General features: G+C 38.1%; 1 protein-coding gene across 2 annotated transcripts in view; it reads right to left on the bottom strand.

Annotated features, from left to right (window-relative positions):
- The window catches only part of TESK2 (testis associated actin remodelling kinase 2), an 82,733-nt gene that overhangs the window by 47,993 nt on the left and 16,148 nt on the right, over positions 1-18,592 (bottom strand). For both annotated transcript variants that reach the window (XM_074876178.1, XM_074876177.1), the window contains exon 3: positions 6,473-6,594. In XM_074876178.1, the coding sequence (XP_074732279.1) occupies positions 6,473-6,594 (122 nt within the window). The remainder of the gene's footprint in view (positions 1-6,472; positions 6,595-18,592) is intronic.

Here is an 18,592-nt window from a genome sequence, read left to right as displayed (position 1 = left end):
TGCTTTCTAACAAATGTCAGTGATATTCAGATGTTGGAGTCTCTTTCCATAAACCAGGTTATTCCTCAATCAATCTGGAATACCTGCCCTCATTGGCAAGAGCAAGAGAAGGTACTCTGCATATTTCCTAGTCCATCACAGCAGTTACCCAAACTGCTTTCAGGTCTGCCTGACTGCAAGGGAGACAATTCTGGACAGAAAAGGCAAGACTAAGAACTGTAGCCTCAGCCTGCAATCTTTGGCTCCTTGATAAATCAAGCAAAACTAATATCCAGATTATACAGCCACTGCGGACATCTAGACATTGAACACATGCTTCCCATTAAAGGAACTTCACTGGGACAGTTCTGTGAATAAACCTCAGCAGCTACAGTCCAATATAATAAATTGGTGCCCTCTGAAATCTACTGCTTGTATGAGAAAATTCAGCAGTTTGATGATAACATTAAACATAAGAAACAAACAAAACTCCAATGCAAAAGTCTCTCATATGAGCGCAGTAACACAAAGGGAAACAAGGTCAAAAGACACATACTTATTTCATTGCACTGACTGTTGAAGAAGGAAAAGTGTGAGTAAGAATATTAAGTCTGCATCAAGACCCTTCTTAATGTTTTAGGTACCATGCTAGATTAAAAATGTATTTTAAGTTTTCTACACTTGCATTTTGATTCCAGACATAGATGCAAGACATTTATTCTATCTTTTCATATTATATACAACACATACAGCTGTCTTGTGCACAGCATTTCTAAAGTAATCCTTTTTGATAACCACATTACACAGAGAGAAGTAAAAGTATTTTTCTCTTCTGTTAAAACACTGTTCAATAAAGGACAAAGGATGTTAAAAGACAAAAGCCATCTTTCTGCCTATTATAACAAAGTCATTCACAAGTAATTTCACAAAAAGGAAGGTTTGAAAGGAGAAAACGACACAAAAAACCCCTGGTACTGTGGTTCACAGGGTGCTAGATTTGTCTGAAAGGAGATGAAATAAAATTCTCCTTGAAAAAAGTTCATGTAATACACGCACTGCTTGCTTATTTATGTGTGTGTGTGCACACAGACAAGAAGGTGGATTTAATCAATGAGTCAATCTGCCTGCACACTCACTGCCAAACACACAGCAATACCACCAAGCACTCCCATGAGAACACTTAAGACATGAGCTAAGGTTTTCTGTGTACAGAATGTTTTAAATGAAGTCCCCAAGGTACAGATCAAATAAAGAAATACTTTTTCATGGAAATAGTAGTGATATTAAAGACTGAAATTCTATCTCAAAATTGAAGATACACCAATTTAACAGACAGCACAGGAGATCTGTGTTAGCACACATCTGTGAAAATGAGAAAAACACACCTGTAAGACATTACCAGAATGAAAAGGTATTGGGGGTCTCAGGCTGCAGCTCTAAGGCTCCCAGCCTAGGACACAAGGACAGAGATTTCCTGAGTGCTTTCCAGCCCCATTTTCTTACTTTGATTTGGGTGGAAACTCCAGAGTTACAGCAACAGATCAGCATACAGAGAAGCAGCAAAGCAGTAAAAAACATTTACAGGCATACATTAGACCTTTCATAAAACTGGTACCAGATCTAACCCAAGCCTTGAACAGACCTTTCATAATGCTGGTACCAGATCTAACCCAAGCCTTGAACAGCATTGAGCTTTAAATGGGACACAAGCTAGTAAGAAAGTGAAGAAATGCTCCAAACCTCTGTGTTCCCTAACCCCAGAGATTTCCCTAACCCCAGAGATTACAATCTTGCTGTGTATCAGCCAGCCTGTACTGAAGTGGCTATAGTAAACATCATGTGGTGCAAACCAGAACGTTAGCTCACTTTTCCACTCCTCACCATCTGTTTTGAGAGAAGATGTGATAAAGCCAGCACATCCCACACCCAGGGCAAGAAGTGTAGATCAGAGGCAGAAAAGCATTTTAGTTCTCCATGTTTAGCTTGCATGCAGGAGTGAGGTGGAAATAGAAGATGAGTGTGATGGTAGAAACAGAGCAGAACACTCCATGAACACCATTAGTCTGCTTGCGCCCTATCCACTCCCAAAATGTCCCTAAATTGATCCCTGGGAAAAAAGGCAAAACAAAAAAAAGAAGCTCTTTCATACATAGTTTATTACAATCACCAGACAGTGACTGAACAAAAAGTTACTATATTACAGTTAACTCTGCCTCTGGAATCACACCTGATAATTGAAACAGGAAGCAAGAGGGAGGGAGACAAACAGAAAACCTCTAAAGCTCCTTTTTACCTTTATGCCAACGTAGATGCAAGAGCTGAAGTCTTCTATTCCAAAATATCCTTAACAGACTAAGAGGTTCCATTTTTGCCAAAATAATCCCTCTAATAGAGGGCAGTTTCTCATTTTCTTGATGGAAAACACATTAGAAATTTTTTTAAATATATGTATATATTTGACCACTAGGATCTTTATGATGCTACCATGGGGATGGTATACTTACTGAGGACTTGGTAAGTGAAAACTAAGCTCTTCACTTACATCAGTCTTCTAATCAAGATGGATCCACATAGCTGACCAACAGCAGAATTAGAGCACAGAAATACTGAAATGAGCGGGGATATTTCAAGTTAGCCTCTCACTCCGTGCCCAGAAACACAAGTTATTTTTAAAGCCTAAATAACCAGATTGATACTTCACCAAGTATTAGAAGCTGAGAAACTGAAACACCTTGACACAACTCCATCTCCTAAAATAGTACAAAAGTGTCACTAAGGTAGAAACACAGACTTGCCTCCAGGTAATCTCTACCAAGTTAAGAAACAGAAGAAAGTCAGCAACTACTGACAAACTCACACTCCAGAATGGTGATTGCAAGCTAGGATAAAAACCTCAAAAGGCATCTGGAACTGTGAAAATAAGTTGATACAGACAGTGCAGAAGCAAAAGCAGTTTTAAATAGTCAGCAGTATTTATTGCTCACATCAGTGCAATCAATGGCAAAAATACGGAATCTTTGCAATAACATCTTGAAGTTAACTGTGCACACATTGGAATTGATAGCTTGTAAAAAGTTGCTGTGTGTTTTAGAGCACTGGGAAAGGGATGGGTTTTTTAATCACCCAAAGGATAATAATGATCTTTGGCTATCAAATACACTGCTAGTAAGAGGTCTCTCTTCCATATCACTTGCTTCATATAAACCAGGAAAAAGTTCTAGGATAAAAACATTGATTCAATTACAAATTTTAGGTACCAAAGCATCAGAATGTTCAAAAACATAACTACATACCCAGATTAAGGAAGATTTTAATATACCTAAATAAACGCATCACTTCTGAATCTGACATTCACTTTCTAAAACATTAACTGACTGAACTGCACATGTTGAAATAGGTTGAGAGCAGATTTTGGATGCCGTAAAGATGGTCGATATCCAGTTCCATAATTTTACAAGCCGTTTGATATCAGAGCACCTTGCAGCCCTCTACCTGCTCCAATTAACCACTGCACAACATGATCTCAGCATTTCAGCCTAAGAATCCACTAGTATCCTTACTAGCAAACAACAGATCAGCACTAAGGAAAGTAACTTGTTTACAATGTAAGTTAAAAGTAGGTAGTCCTAGAGCTTACAGAAGATGAAGCAGCTCAGATCTATATATTACATAAAATCAGAGTACCCCTTCAAGGCATGTGGAGGAGATCTAGTGACCAATCAATAAACTTGATGCTAGTGACAAAACAGCTTACTCAGTAATCAGAGGAAGAACTTCAACGGACAGAAATTAAGTGAAGAAAATAACATTTAACAGCAAACTGAGGTAGCTCATAGTCCCTGGAAAGGGGAAGTTACACGTTAAGGCTTCTTGGAAGTGGATCATTCCCTTTAAATACTAATACAAGCTTAAAATTTCCAAAAATAATCCCAGAAAATGTTTCACCAGGAACATGTTGTTGTTGACATTTTCCTAATGGCCTCTCAGCAATACTACTCCAGCTGCTCTTACTTGACAACACCTTGTTTTCACCTCTCACCACTTAACTATAAAAGCAAAAATAATATTTAATAATAATTTAATGTTTCTGAAGTGGGAAATAGGTCCTAAATTAATTTTTACAACACTAGTAGAAGCACCAATGATTATAGGTTTCTGAAACATAAATACAGATGTTTGCATGTGTGTGTGTGTATATATACAGGTATATATAGACACATAGGCAGGTAACATTTAAAAAAGGGCAAAATCTTCTCCCAGATATAAAAGGACTGGAAACACTGCAGTAAGTGATTTTTAAAGCAAAAATAAAATGACACATACCTAGCACACAAAACCTCCAAGTTAATCTGCTACAGATAAAAATAAGTTTTTACTGTGTATCATTATTCAGTAAAAAAATAAACTAAAACTACAGTTTTCTCATTTGCATTTTCTGTAGGAATGTCCTTGCTCCCTGCAGCAAGGGTACTTATCTAATACATAAGAAAAAGGCAATATTTTCTACCAGAGAACCAACTCTGAAGAAGCCTCAAATGAAGCAATTCAGAAAGCAAATGTAGTTTCTTCTTCAAAACAAATTACGCAAAGATAAACCATTTCTATTTCAGTCATTTATTTCTTAGGTATTCAGTCATAACTGCTTAGTTGAGCACACAGAAAAAAGACTTCTCTCTCAGTCCTGTATAATAACTGGGAGACCAAATGGAATTTCTTTTCTGCTTCATGCATAAATCAATACATTATTGTTCTTCCTTTAGGACCATCTGTGCAACACCACTGACTTCAAATTATTCATAGACTCTAAGGCCAGAGGGGACCAGTATATCATCAATATGATCTCTTAGACATTGTGAGATATTTAAATTTCAGCAATTACTCAGAACTGAGCACAATAACTTTCGTTCTCAGCAACACCTGTGTAACTCCATTCAAGCGGGGGGGGCAGTGTTACATTAAGCTGCAACTGAATGCTTTTTGCCTGTTAAACTATCCCTTTCCTACTTTCCCTCACCCCAGCACAAATTACATACTTTATTTTGAACAGAGTTGTAAAGCTAGATGTTTTTTAAAATAAGATTTACAAACCACACAAAGCTGATAAAGAAACTGATGAAGTGTACTGACTTAATGATTCTGACAATGCCAATCCTATGAAGTTATTCTTTCCACAAACCTTACTAAAAAAGCAGCTGTATCACACCCCAGAATCATATGCTGCTTATCTAAGGATTCTGAAGGAAAGGAAGTGGTGGATGGATATAAGAAACAATGATCCTGAAACCTAGAAAGCCAGATATCTGACATCATTTTAAAAAAAAAAAAAAACAACCCTAACAACCACCAAACAGAAGAGCCAGAGGAGTTGCTGGGAACTCACCTCACCTTGGAGCAGAGAAGGGACCAAGAATTCTAATTATGGAAGATTACGACAACACTTGAATAAATATACTGTGATAAAACCAGTAAGTTTACTATCAGTAAAAATTCTCTAAGTTCATAAAAAAGGGAAAAAAGTAATATAAAATAGGCATGAATTAATGGAATGTTCCAAATGCTTCTGATGTGTCCTCATAAATACTGAAGGAAGTGAACATGATAATATTGTTACACATCAGTTGATGAAGCCTGAGCCAGGATTTCAAGGATCAGAAAAGCTGGTTATAAAGGATTTTAGGAATCAGTACTATATCTGTACTATTTAACAGTCTGGTGAAGAAGAGGAAATTAAGTTACTGGAAGTTCACTGTGTCTCCAGAACTTTTCAGAAAGAGCTATACTGCCTATCAAAATGGATCCCAGCTGTGCAACAGCAGTTTAGGAAAACCAGTTATTTGGTGAACTGTCATCACACCTTTAAACTTCTTAATGTTACGGCTTCAGCTAATGATGTTAATTGCCTGTTACATCAGAATAAAAGAGTAACCAAGACTGAAAAGATTCAAGGAATAACAAGATCCAAAATGTTTCATTGTGTATTTGTATCCAGTAATCTATTGCAAAACAAGAACTACCTTTTTCCTTTAAAGAGCAAATAAATCAGATTAGTTCAACTCTAGCTTCTTTTCTTCAGTCCCTCTTATCCCACCTTGCAATACTACAATAAGGAAATGCTAAAATGGCACTTTGAATTGTTAATCTGCAAAATTAGTAACCATAGGTTATTTGAATGGTGTTAAATTTGCAATAATTTAAATTCACGAAGAGAAGCCAAATTTTGCTCTTCCTATCATTTTACTGACTCATCAGAAACTTCTGTGAAAACTAGTTTTTCCTTGAAATAAGTTACCTGTTACTAGTAAGTGCCAGATCACAAAATCATGTGGATTTTCAGTTTGCTCAAGTCTTTTGTTCCTCCTCCCCTTCTTCCATTAAAGTAAAAGCTGACCCCAACACATTCACAACAGATAAAGCTATAATAAATAAATACTGGAAATAGGAAAGCTCTACTAAAGACAACCTATCTCTAAGATTCAGAAAAAAGCCACTATACCTTAAGATGTTTGGATGTGAGAGTCTATTCATGAGTTGAACCTCTTTCAGCATGTTTGCTCTGTTGCTGTTCAGTGTGTTCATCTTCAAAGCCATTACCTGGTCTGAAGTTCTGTGCCTTACCTATAGGATACAAGCAAAAAATGGTAAGGATATGAAATGCAAGACTGAAAAAATGGTAATATTGTAGTACAACTTAGAGATCCTTCATGACAAACCACTTGATCTGTACTCTGATTTCTATAGTCTTTATCACACAGATGACTTTCTATAGGCGGCGTACTATCCAAGTGTTTTGAAAAGGTATTTTGCTCTTCTCTTGCAACTGGTGATGACAGAAAGCTTGAGAAGTTGAAAAAAAAAATTATCAGCTTCTTAGTACAAGTGAAGAAAGACACTTATTTGTCCAGGGAAGATTTCCTACTCCAAGACCTATGAAATTCACCTTTGTTCCACCCATATCCCTCCTCTTTTCCCACTGCAGTGACTGGTGTCATTGCTCCATAGAACACGTTATGAAAGGACCTGTTGGTTACAACTACAGGGCACATTTCAGAGGCATCCAATGTTTATTTCTGAACCAAGACCACGAACCAGCTTATACATTCAGTGGAGAGAAAGCTTTCATACCAATGCCTGCTGCAAAGCAGAGACACAGTATCACCTAGTCTAGGATGTTAGTAGTGTCTGCAAAGTGTCAGCATGAAAAAGAGGATTTCTCTAGCTACTGCACAGAACCAGCTCACCATTCAGTTACCTTCCCCAGTCAGAAATGCATGACTCTGGCTATTTCTAATTTGATACTCTCAAACTAGCCTATTTGTCATCAGCAAACAGACCAATGTTACATAGATGTGTGCTACTATCAGAAAGTTGTCACAATAGTGCAAGACTTGAAAAGCCTTAGAATTTCCTCACAGTTGAGCATTCCCACATGCATATCAGTAGTATTCATGGGAATTGTGTCCCATTTTCTTCCTACATCAGTACCTGCAGCTCAGAAAGAAAATGTGTACTTCTCAAAGCACTGAATTACCACCATGGCAAATTTATTCATGTTTACAGAGATTAGAAAAAGTTTAGAAAAGTCTGTGATGCAAGAATTTAAGACTTTCATAAGTTTTCTAATTTAAAACAGAAATCTACATTGTGATGTAGGTACATACAAACTACCTGTATTTTAAACAATGGTAGCCTGCTTCCTTTTATTCCAGAAGACTCTGCTCATCTTTTCCAATAAAAGGCTTCTTTAGCTGTGATGTATGAGTTACAGAAAGAACAGCTGAACTCATGACAAGCAGATGCAAGGAGAAAGCTGGGTGTGCTTTTTGGAGGTGAGGCTCACTGGTAGGTCTGAGGTAGCAAGTGATACCCATTTTCAAGCCGTATTTGCACACCGTATCTTCAAGAACAGGGCGCGTACTTCAGCTAAACACTCTCACCTAGACAAAGCGCCATGAATTCAGCACAGGGATGTACTAGGAGGAAAGGGTGTCCTGTTTCAGATGTGTGCCTGGCTTAATGCTTCTGAGTTGCCTATTCCCATCCTAGTTTGAAGTATAGGATAGCACCAGAAAAATCGCAGTTAAGTGCGGTAAACATCGAGGGACTGAGTGGATAGAAAAATAGCCCACAGATGCTTTTTCTCCTGCTTCCCACCCTGCCCACGCACACAAGCTCATCAGATGCCTCACCCACAGTCACCCAGTAATCCCAGTGCAAGAAGGATCACAGAAAGAAGGTGGAGAAGGATATAGAAACCAGCACTGAGAGCAGAAACCAATAGCAAGTTCATAAGCATGGGACTCCTCCTTTCAGTGGCAATACTGGCTTTAAAATAAAACTGGTCAAACTACAGCTTTTGTGCATTATAACAAGATAATCTAGAATCCTTCTCCATACAACCTGTCTTGCCTGTTTGGCATGCTTACTGGTTTTAAGCGGGATGATTGCATGTTAAGTTGATGAGGTTTATTGTTACTTGTCAGGTTTCTTGTGTCCATTGTGCACTTTCATTAATTTTTAATTTTACATAGCATTTGCATACCCAGCCAATTTGAATGAACAAGCTAAACTGGACAGTTCAATGTCTATATACAGACTTTTAAAACATACATTTTAGTTATACATTAGTTTTATTATCAGTAATGCTTTGGCTGAGGAACAAAAAAATTTTAAAAATGCTTTCATAGACTTAAGAAAGGAAGATTTGTTGCAACGAAGCAAGTTTAAATTAAGAAAAAAAGGACAATTTAAAAGCTTTGAATCTATACACAGCAGCTAAACCAGCACACTTCCTCTGGGAGAAGGGTTAGGAATCTTGGGTGTTGTGGTGGAGTAATTTTGGGTTTGCAGGGAATGGGAAAAAATATTGAAGGAACTTAACTCCTACAGTCAAAGAGGTGCTCTCAACAGAACCTCCTCAAAAATCAGCTTTCCACTAGCCCAGAAGCTTCACAGTCTGCCAACATGGAATGAATAGAGGTAGAAGGTGAGCCGGAACTTGGATGGAGTGTGGTCTTAAACAGTATTTGCCTTCTCATTAACTCTGCTAGCTACCTCTTAATTTCCTGCCCATTTCTATAATTCACTCAGTTCTGTGACAAAGTTTCAAGCCCTTTTCCCTCAACTCTGAGGTAAAAGTAGAATCTATCATAGGACCTTCTTCCTTGTTCTTTGCCTTTTCCTTGTTCTGACCACTCTTCTTGAGCTAGGGAAACCTCAGAAAAGAGGGTGGATAAGTTTTTGGGGCAGTGTGTCCTGCATGCTTCCTGGATTTTCAGGTCTACACAAGAAGAAGTGGTTAGCAACTGCTTCTCAAAGGTCTGATTGTCCACAGTACTAACTCCACATCCAATGAAAATTGAGCCGCTTTTGCAAGGACAAAATTTTTCATCCTCCATTTCAGAAGGATATTCTGCAGTCTTTTCAGTCTTGACAGACTGAACAAGGTTCTGTGGAGGGGTTTTGTTTGCTTTATAACATAATTTTCCCCATGCTTTGAAATAGCTCAGACTTCTAGCATATATAGCATATTCTGTCCATATAACTGGTTTCTAAACAGCACTCAACACTGTGCTACACTTTGTTTCACTTAAAGGGACACTGTAAGGTAAGAGCAGCAATTTCATTTGAACTTCCATATACTGTTCTGATGTTGGAGGATGTATTCCTGCCAAATCTAACAGAACTGCAAATTACCTAATCAAACCACAGGAGAGGTGGGAAAACAGGAACTCTTCCTCTCTTGCTAGCTACCCTTTAAGCAAGGAGGAAGAAGCAGAACTGGAAGGGGGGGGGGGGGCATCTTCTTAAGAGGACAATACCCAATATTATGCATAAATTCAAATACCAGTTTATATATTATGGAACACAATGCTAATCACTTGGAATACACATAAGGTTAATTGCGTTCTCTCCTCTGAAGCACTGCTGGCAAACAGTATTTCCGCGACAAGAATGGACTGCCAGCAGGGAACAGACAGGTCCTATCTTTAAGGTCTCGGTCAAGCTCCAGATCATCTACATAGGAGCTATCAGTTACACTACCCTCTGTGCCTACTTACCTGTCAGTCATACCCTAGACAAAATTTGGGTCTATTTTGGCATCCCTTGCCAAAACCCTGCCAAACTGTTTAGTTTTAATCTTTCATCTCCTTTCAGGCCACCTCTGTGTAATAAAAGCATGAAAATGATGTTTCAACCACCTGACCGATCCCAAGGAAAACCAGTGAATATTTTGGAAATATTGCTGATCCAATTTAATATTTGTTTACAAGGCAGTTTGCCTCGGGCATATGCCTGTATACTCAACATAAACAGGGATTCACTCATGCAATTCAAACCTTACACTGATGCAACTTGCAGATTGCTGCAAAGCTTTCAAAGCTGTTGACATTATTATTAATTAGGGTTCCTTGCATATCAGAGCAAGTAACCTTTCAGCGATGTCTGGATGATCATGTCTCTGCTTAGAAATATTCTGACAATCCTACAGCTGCTTTCCCATGCTGCTTTGCACACGCTTCTGACTTCTCATTCTGCTTACCTATGTGTCTCCATCTCCGAGGTCACAGTAACTAGATATTGCCTCCCTGTTTTATTGCTGGCAGGCAGTTAAACTGTCCCTTTGCACTCTGATTCTTCTAGGATCAAAGTACTTTGTAAGTACTTTGACCTGGCTATGGCTAGCTGCATGGCCTGCCTGCCCACCATGTCTCCAAACCGTGTTCTGATCCCAGAACTTACTCCTTCCTTTAGAAGAAAGTGAGAAGCAGAGGAAGCCATGGATCCAGGTACAGAAATAGTAATATTTGAAGGAAATATCATAACAGTGATTAGGCAGGGCTCACATTCAAAAGAACTAGTCGCTATACAAATGCTGTACTGAGTTCACACGAGAAATATCCTGCAAAAACTAATGGTTTTAATTTTTGGCTTGCTGCTTAGCTACAAAGTTCTTTATTATTAAAAACACCCTAAATATAATTTAGACAATTATTTATTAAGTCATATAGATATGTCAGGGCTTTCTGAAAATCCAAACACTTACATGACTTCCACTTTTTGCCTAGACTGAAGAGGAGGAACACTTAAGCAATAGCTGAAATCTAGCCTGATATCATCTTTCACAACACCTTTTTGAACTGTATTAACTGTACCTTTCCAGGTGGCCTTGGAATAAGCATCTGAAGAGCATTTTCTAATACTTATGTTATAATCTGCCAATACAGCTTTCATTTTTGTCCCTACTTTTTCACTACATTTTCATTATTTTCCAAATCATCATCATATAGTTAGAAGTATTTTGTCACTATTCTCTTCCAAAACTGCATTTAATTGCTTTCCAGGTTTTCCTTACCTTCCCCTCTTCTGGTATCCAGCCTTGCTGCTTAATTACATTTACAGATTTTTACTTATACAGCCTACTACATAAAATCCTGTTGTCCCTCTACCTCTAGCACCTACAGCAATTCTTTCTTTATTCTTTTACACACCTCAGTCTTCATCTGGCCATTTCACCTTCAGCTTTCCTGACATGTGTACAAAGTACCATTTTAAAAGCAGCCCTCGCTAGTCCAAATATGTGACCTCCCCTGAGTTTGCTGCCTGTTCCTGAGCTCGCTGTATTAGCCACAAAAATGCTGCATATATTTTTACTTATACTGGCTCACCAACCTTACACTCACCAGTTCAAATATTTCCTCCACATTCAGTCTGCAGCCTTCATGCTGGTGACATATACAGCAAAGGTCAAATAGCTTTTCACTTATCTATGCCATCTTCTATCAATCTCTTTGTAAGAGTCTTTGTCTTCACCTGATTTGTGAGTATTTTCTCTTGTGATGCCAAGAGATGAAGACGTTACTTAGTCACCTTTCTAGGCCATTTGCACTAACTATCCTATATAGTATAACTTTGATTACTGAGTCCACGATAAAGCTAGTGAGATACATGAGATGATAAAAATAATTATTATTAAAGAGTAAAGACTGCACCATAGGACTCTCTACAAAATGACAGGGCAACAGTTCTGAAGCAGACCAGCATCTGACTCTCATACAAGACCTCTCTCAAAAACAGCCTACTTCCTTGCTGTGACAGCAGAAGGAATCTTAAAAAAAAAAGTTAGGGTCAGCTGCATTTTATTCAAGTCTCACAGTTAAGCCATCAAGTCACCACACTAATATGAACATATATTTGTGCCTCGAGGATTAATGTATTAAAAAAATGCCTAAACTCTATGTTTGATTGAAGAAAGCTCCCTTTAATTGAGAAGACAAACCTGTTCTTCAGCTCAGATCACGCTGTTTGTAAAACTGGAATCTCAAATGTTTTTCTAAACATCAAAATGTACCCACAGTCAGATATGCATATTTATAGCAGTGATGCCTATACCAAGTCAAAAATCTCATGTCACTAGGAAAATTTGCAGTGACAAATAGAAGCTTAAAGAAATACATCAGTCCAGATAATAATAAGCTCTTATGTTGATGCTAGGGAGTCAGATTGGGTTGTGGTTGTTTTCAGAGTAGTCGTATATAATGTCACTATACTCTAACCTCTAGCAGCAAGAGAGAAGCCTGCCAAGCGTAACAAAACTTTGCCAAACCAAACTAGTCAGCATGTGTTAGAAGAGCTTTAGCACAGGTTCAGAAGATGTACAGAAACTAGGCACAAAACAAAAACCTTTTAAAAGCGTGAAAGTAATTGTGACTCCACTAAATTCTATTACTAAAACCAGTTGTGAGAAATGCACAGAAAAAGTTGGAGCCTTTAACATTTTCCCTTTAGTACAAACACTTGGTATTGGTCATCAAACAAAGATCCTACTTCGATAACTTTAGTAACTTCTAGCATCACCAATTCAGCAAAGTAACAAGTTCAATTATTACAGCATATTCCACACCTACAGTCAAATGAGTTCTTCTATTTTTTTGCCGAACTAAAGTGAATTTATAATTAGCGAGACAGCAGTACCGTTCATACTTTGTAAATCCATTTGTGTGTGCCAAAAAACCCTCAATTTTTCTTTTGTATTTTGTTTTTCTTCATTGCCCACTGTAATGTAGAACCAGGGCCCAAAATACAGCATTCATTTATTTTAAACAAACCATTTATTGATAGGAATCTGTGCATATCTCTCTGCTGTTAACATGATCTTGACCAAATCGTAAAGGCAAAAAAAAGACTACAGTCTTATTTTGAGAGAAAGCACAAATTAATCAGAGGACTATTGTTCCACAGTTTGAGATGAGATATAACAGGCACAGCCCAGGTGGGGAAGTTGACTGATTTTGTAGCCAGTTCAGCAGAATGTAACCATATAAGTTTCCCTTTGCAATCCAGAAGGAACATGGACCCGTCTCAAGTACTAGGCAAGAAAATGCAGAAGAGCATTGTTATACCACGACCTCAGTACATAGCTCAACTATGTACTTTACACACAAGTCTAATGTCACAGTTAGGAAAGAAAAAAAAATATTGAAGTACAGAACTGGAAGCTTATTCTTCATTTTTAATGTTAGCTATCATCATGAGCTGTCATCAGCTCATTGAACAGCCCTGGGCATGCTACTTCACTTACTTTCATTCCCTCTTAAACTGTATCTATAAAATGGAGGTGATATTGCTATCTGCCTGCCAGGGAAACTGCAAGTTTGACATCTGCGAATGACTACTGTATCTATTATCTATCCAAAGATAATACATAATCAGACACTGTATCTGTGTCCTTATTTTCCTATTTTATTTTTACTACTTAAGGTTAAATATTTCCTGTGTTACTATGGGTTTATCCTGTATGAAAGATGATGGTATTTACATAATCTGCAGATGCTTTTGAAGCAAAAAGCACTTCAGGCTGAGTTTTCCTGAAATATAATTGTACCTTCAGTCTTTTACAGTATATTGACAGTTTGGTACTGAGCACACAGTCCCCTCACTGTACCAATGATGTCATCATTGCTATTCATCAAACACATTTGTTGGGTTTGTTTTCAAAATCTGTATGGGAACCTTGAGAGAAAGTTTTATTTTGGGCAGAAATAATTTCCTTACATTTCCTTTATAAATCTTCCAAATAAATGTTACTGTGCATGAGTAAGGAAGTCAGTCTTACATTTCAGAACAGAACCCACTGGCCTACAGCTATTGCTACTATAATCACAGTTAAAGCACTAGGACTTGACCACAACCACAAATAAGAAGAGAGCAGTGAGTATGAAGGAGCTACATTTTGCTTACTTAAGGATACTTAAGTTTTTATAAATTGCTACATTTAATAACTTTTAGGCTATAGCCAAAACCAAAAGATCTAAGTAGTTTCTTATTTAAGCCTCCGTGGAACTGCTCTTCTTGAGAATTACGTTCTCACAAAAAAGTAGCTAATTAAATATACCATGCAATTTCTTCTGTGTCTCATCATTGAGAGTAAAGGATAGGAAGCACAGGAATTGGATTTGCAGGACTTAGTTGCAGGCAGGCAGCTGATGTGAAAGTTAGAAACAGTATTAGTGACTCAGTGTTAGACATATTGTCAGCTACGGATTAGTTAACAAAGCAATGCTGTCTCAGTATCGATTACTCCAGCGGATGTTTCATAGCTCTGTCCTCTCCTCAACCCCTAATCCAACAAGACCATCAAACACAAGGCCCGACCAATGCCGAGCAGTGCCGGCGGCTGCTGCCCCACGCGAAGGGCCACGCAGCCACCCCGACACACTCACAGGCTGCGACAAGCACAGTGAGATCGGGCCAGCAGCCGTGGCAGCTCCAGGCACAGGAGGCTCACACGGACAGAAGGGAGTCCCTGTAATTTGGATATGGCCTCAGTAGCTACTGGGAACAGGATGTTTTGGATGACTCACATACAGAATTCCCAACAACTGGAGCAGCACAGAAGCCGTATCATACAGGTTTCCGAGTTCCTTTCTCTAATCATTACCAATGGCTATTAAGAGGCTATGAGGAAGCATTCCCTATGGGTCCGAGACTGTAAACATCATTTCTTTTCTGTTACTGCCATCGATAATAATTTGCACTCCTCATTTTTAGATTTCATATTAGTAACACATGCATGTGTATTACCATCACACACACATTCTCCAGACACAGGCAGTGAAATCCATGACTAAAATATATTTAACTTTACCCCCCTTCCAAAACTGGTAAATAAGTGTTCAGAGAGGTGTGTCACAATGATCTTAAGTGATGCACTCTTGTTCTCTAGGCACAGTCATGTTAATACTGGACATATGCCAGCACAGTTATTTGAAGAACAGTAAATCAGCACCTGTCTCTCAGTATCAGCTATGAATGAGCTTACACAAATGTGCATGTTTGCCAGCTGGCAAAACGCAGAAAATCCCAGGGCTGCCAACCCAGCACATCTCCATCCAGAACAGAAAACTAAACAGATCATTTAACCGTGCTTCAGAAATTATTATGGAAAACAAGACAAAAAGCACACAAACATTTCTGTGCCAAGGGAGTCTTGCCACCTGCCTTGCCCCTGGGAAACTGCACAATGATACTCAGATTGGCACAACTTTTCTTCCTGAAGAAAATCAAAGGCCCAAAGCACTCTGAACTACAGAAGTCACTGTACTAAACACAAAATCCAACCAGGGGGTTATCTCTAATTGCAAGGTCCCACTTGTTACAGTATCAGAGTGCCTTTCTTACTGTTGACAGAATTTGTGAGCATTCTCTCTAGTTGTGAGGACAACAAAGACTTACCTTGGACATTCAACATATCAGCTGCTCAACAAGAGGCCATGTTTCCAAACAGGTGATAAGTATGTTAATTTACATTCATTTTTTTGACAGAGTATTCTTGTATCATCAAGTTTGTTACAGAGATTTTTGTCCTGGCTTTTTACTAAAGAAACAAACCATTCACTTTCAGGGTATAATTATAGTTCTGTCATATTTTCCAAAGATTTTTTTCTTCAGCAGAGAAGCTGGCTGACCAAACCAGAGAAAGTGAAATGTAATGTAAGCAAAACTCTTTCCTCCGTTTTTTAATTTGCTTCACTCAATATCGTTTTAGACTTTACTTGTAGTGATGCCAAGTAGGACTGTAGGAAGAAGTACTACAAAAATATGACTTTGAAAGTTTTCTTAAAATTTTTCAACACCCCTGCAAAAGGCAAGGCTTTCATTAGATCTGCTACCGGGTGACAGCTTTTGAATCACTCCCAGTGTTTCTTCAGCTGATGTTATAAGGTGATTATAATGTGCATATCTTAAGACTTCTAGACAGAAAACAAATAAATAAAAATCAGGACTTATTTCAGATAACAAATGTGAACTAGCCCTCCATTCTACTTTGTATTTCAAAGCATTCACAATTCTGCTAAATGTAAGAGTGTCCTGCAAGTCAGAAAGGTAATTCTGATTTTTATTGATACTCACACAAGTGGGGATGAAATTAGTATTTTGCCCCCGTTGTACAATCCATAAAGAATAATAATGCGGATGAGGTTTTTAATTTCTATATTAATGATCTGTTGGAACAAGGCCTGTTTATTACTACGTCTCCCCACAGCCTATGCCCTATAAAAGCATTGGCTAACTAAGTGACAAGGACTAGGATGACAGTAACTTGGCACCTCAATAACCAAAAAATCATTAGCAAGAGGAAGACAACTGTCTGCTTTAGTGGTTACCATACAAATCATCTTAGCAGTCGGTAGAAGTGTTCCAAAAGGCCAATACTTCACACATCAGTGTGAGACAAATCAAACTTACAAGACTATTTTGACCAAAAAAGTCCCAGAATGGTGCTTCTTCCTACTCCTGACATGTATCAGAGTAGAAAGAGACCTTAAGCCTCAAATAACTTGCTTCCGTCATCTTGAACAAGGTGAAAGAGTTTCAAAATGTAAAGATTGTCAGCTTAAAATTGAACTCCATTGAAATAAGAAGTCAGGCCAAGAGGCATGTGTGGACAAGATGATTTGCTGTCTAACAGGCATCACATCACAGAGGAAGGGCAGTGACAACGGCAATGGCTCTATCCCACTGCAACAGAATGAAAGAAGAAATTTAGAAGAGAAACAATGCACCACACCTGGGTGACGGAAGACACACACTAATCAAATGGGTGTCACTTCTCAGTCACAAGGTATATTCCCCATGCCTACATGACCAAATATTAGATCTGCATAACCAATGTGAAGAATAATCCACTCATTCCCTACTCATTTTCCAATGTACAAGGATTTCTTTGCCACTTTATGTCATAAGCAGAGCCTGAAGTATCTGGTTTTGCCTGATGCAGCAACACCAATCTCAAGGAGAAAAACACCCAAACACTTCAGTTAAAAAAAAAATCTAATTGTCTAGAACATGAGTTTCCAAAACTGGTGGCCTTAAACTGTTGGCAGCTCTAAGTTTCTCAACACCTTGCCAAGCTTAAGAATGTTCTAAAAAAAAAACCAGGATGGCTACAAATATCACCAATGAACCAACAGGAGAGAAAAGACAATTTCTGGTTGGTGACACTGTTCCCACAGCTATTTAATTTTTAATAATAAGCACAATTCTTATTACAGCTTCTAGCCATTGGGCCTTATTATGCCTTTTTTTCACTACACTGAAGACTACCTTCAAACAACTGTTTTCCCATTGTAAGACTGTTTACACACTGTAATGACATCCTTTTTTATACACCAAACATGTTAAGACTGAAGTAATTCACTGAATCACTTCTCTAGTTATTAAACCAATACTTATTGTTTGTTTTTCTCCATGTGTTGACTCCAAGTGTTACAATTCTCCAGCTTTAGAAAAGCTAAATATCTAAGGTTTAAAAAGTATTTAATACACACAACTAGACAGTTGCCTACAAATACTTCATAGGGTAACTAAAATATAATATCTTTTAAGTCTATCAAATAGTCCCACAAATATCAAGGATACTGTGTGATCTCACCTCCAATGTTTTACAAAGTTTTTGAAGAACACCTACATTCAGGCCCCTGATCAGCTGCTAATTCCAGAGACAATCAAAGAGGATTTCTTCCTAGTGCAAACCTTACACAAAATGTTCAAAACAACACATTAGAAATTGAGAGAACTTTGAAACTGAAGCAGTAAGGACAAAGAAAAAGCATGAGATAGATTTGAGGTTTCCTGTGAAATTTCACATTATCAGCTGACTTCTACTTCAGCATTGCCTTCAGAATATTTTTAACTTGAATACCAGAAATACTTCCTTCTGGGTTATGCAGAAAGATATTTTTGTTTGTACTTCAAATCTCTAAATCGACGGTGTTACTATTTTGTTCCTGAAGCTAAACAACAATCATTCTAAATAGAGCAGGTATGAGGAAAGCATATATAGGTGATGGAAATCAAATCTTCCAGATGCTTTCTCGCTTCCTCAGTAGCTTTTTACCATCCCTCTGCCAAGAGCTTCTGCCCTCCCAGCTCAACCAGATGAAGGGGTTGATCATGCACATCATCTTCACAGGAAGTCAGAGTAGCCTAATCTACTGCTGGAGGGTTTTCAGTCCAGTGTGGCTTATGATGCAACCACTCCTCTCTTGCTCTCAATAAAATAGATTCTTCAGAGATACCTGTGAGTTAGTATCTTCCATTGCAGTAGTCTCTA

Source organism: Strix uralensis, chromosome 8 (assembly GCF_047716275.1).
Source record: "Strix uralensis isolate ZFMK-TIS-50842 chromosome 8, bStrUra1, whole genome shotgun sequence".
In the NCBI taxonomy this organism is placed as follows: Eukaryota; Metazoa; Chordata; class Aves; order Strigiformes; family Strigidae; genus Strix; species Strix uralensis.
This window is presented reverse-complemented; position numbering and strand designations above follow the sequence as displayed.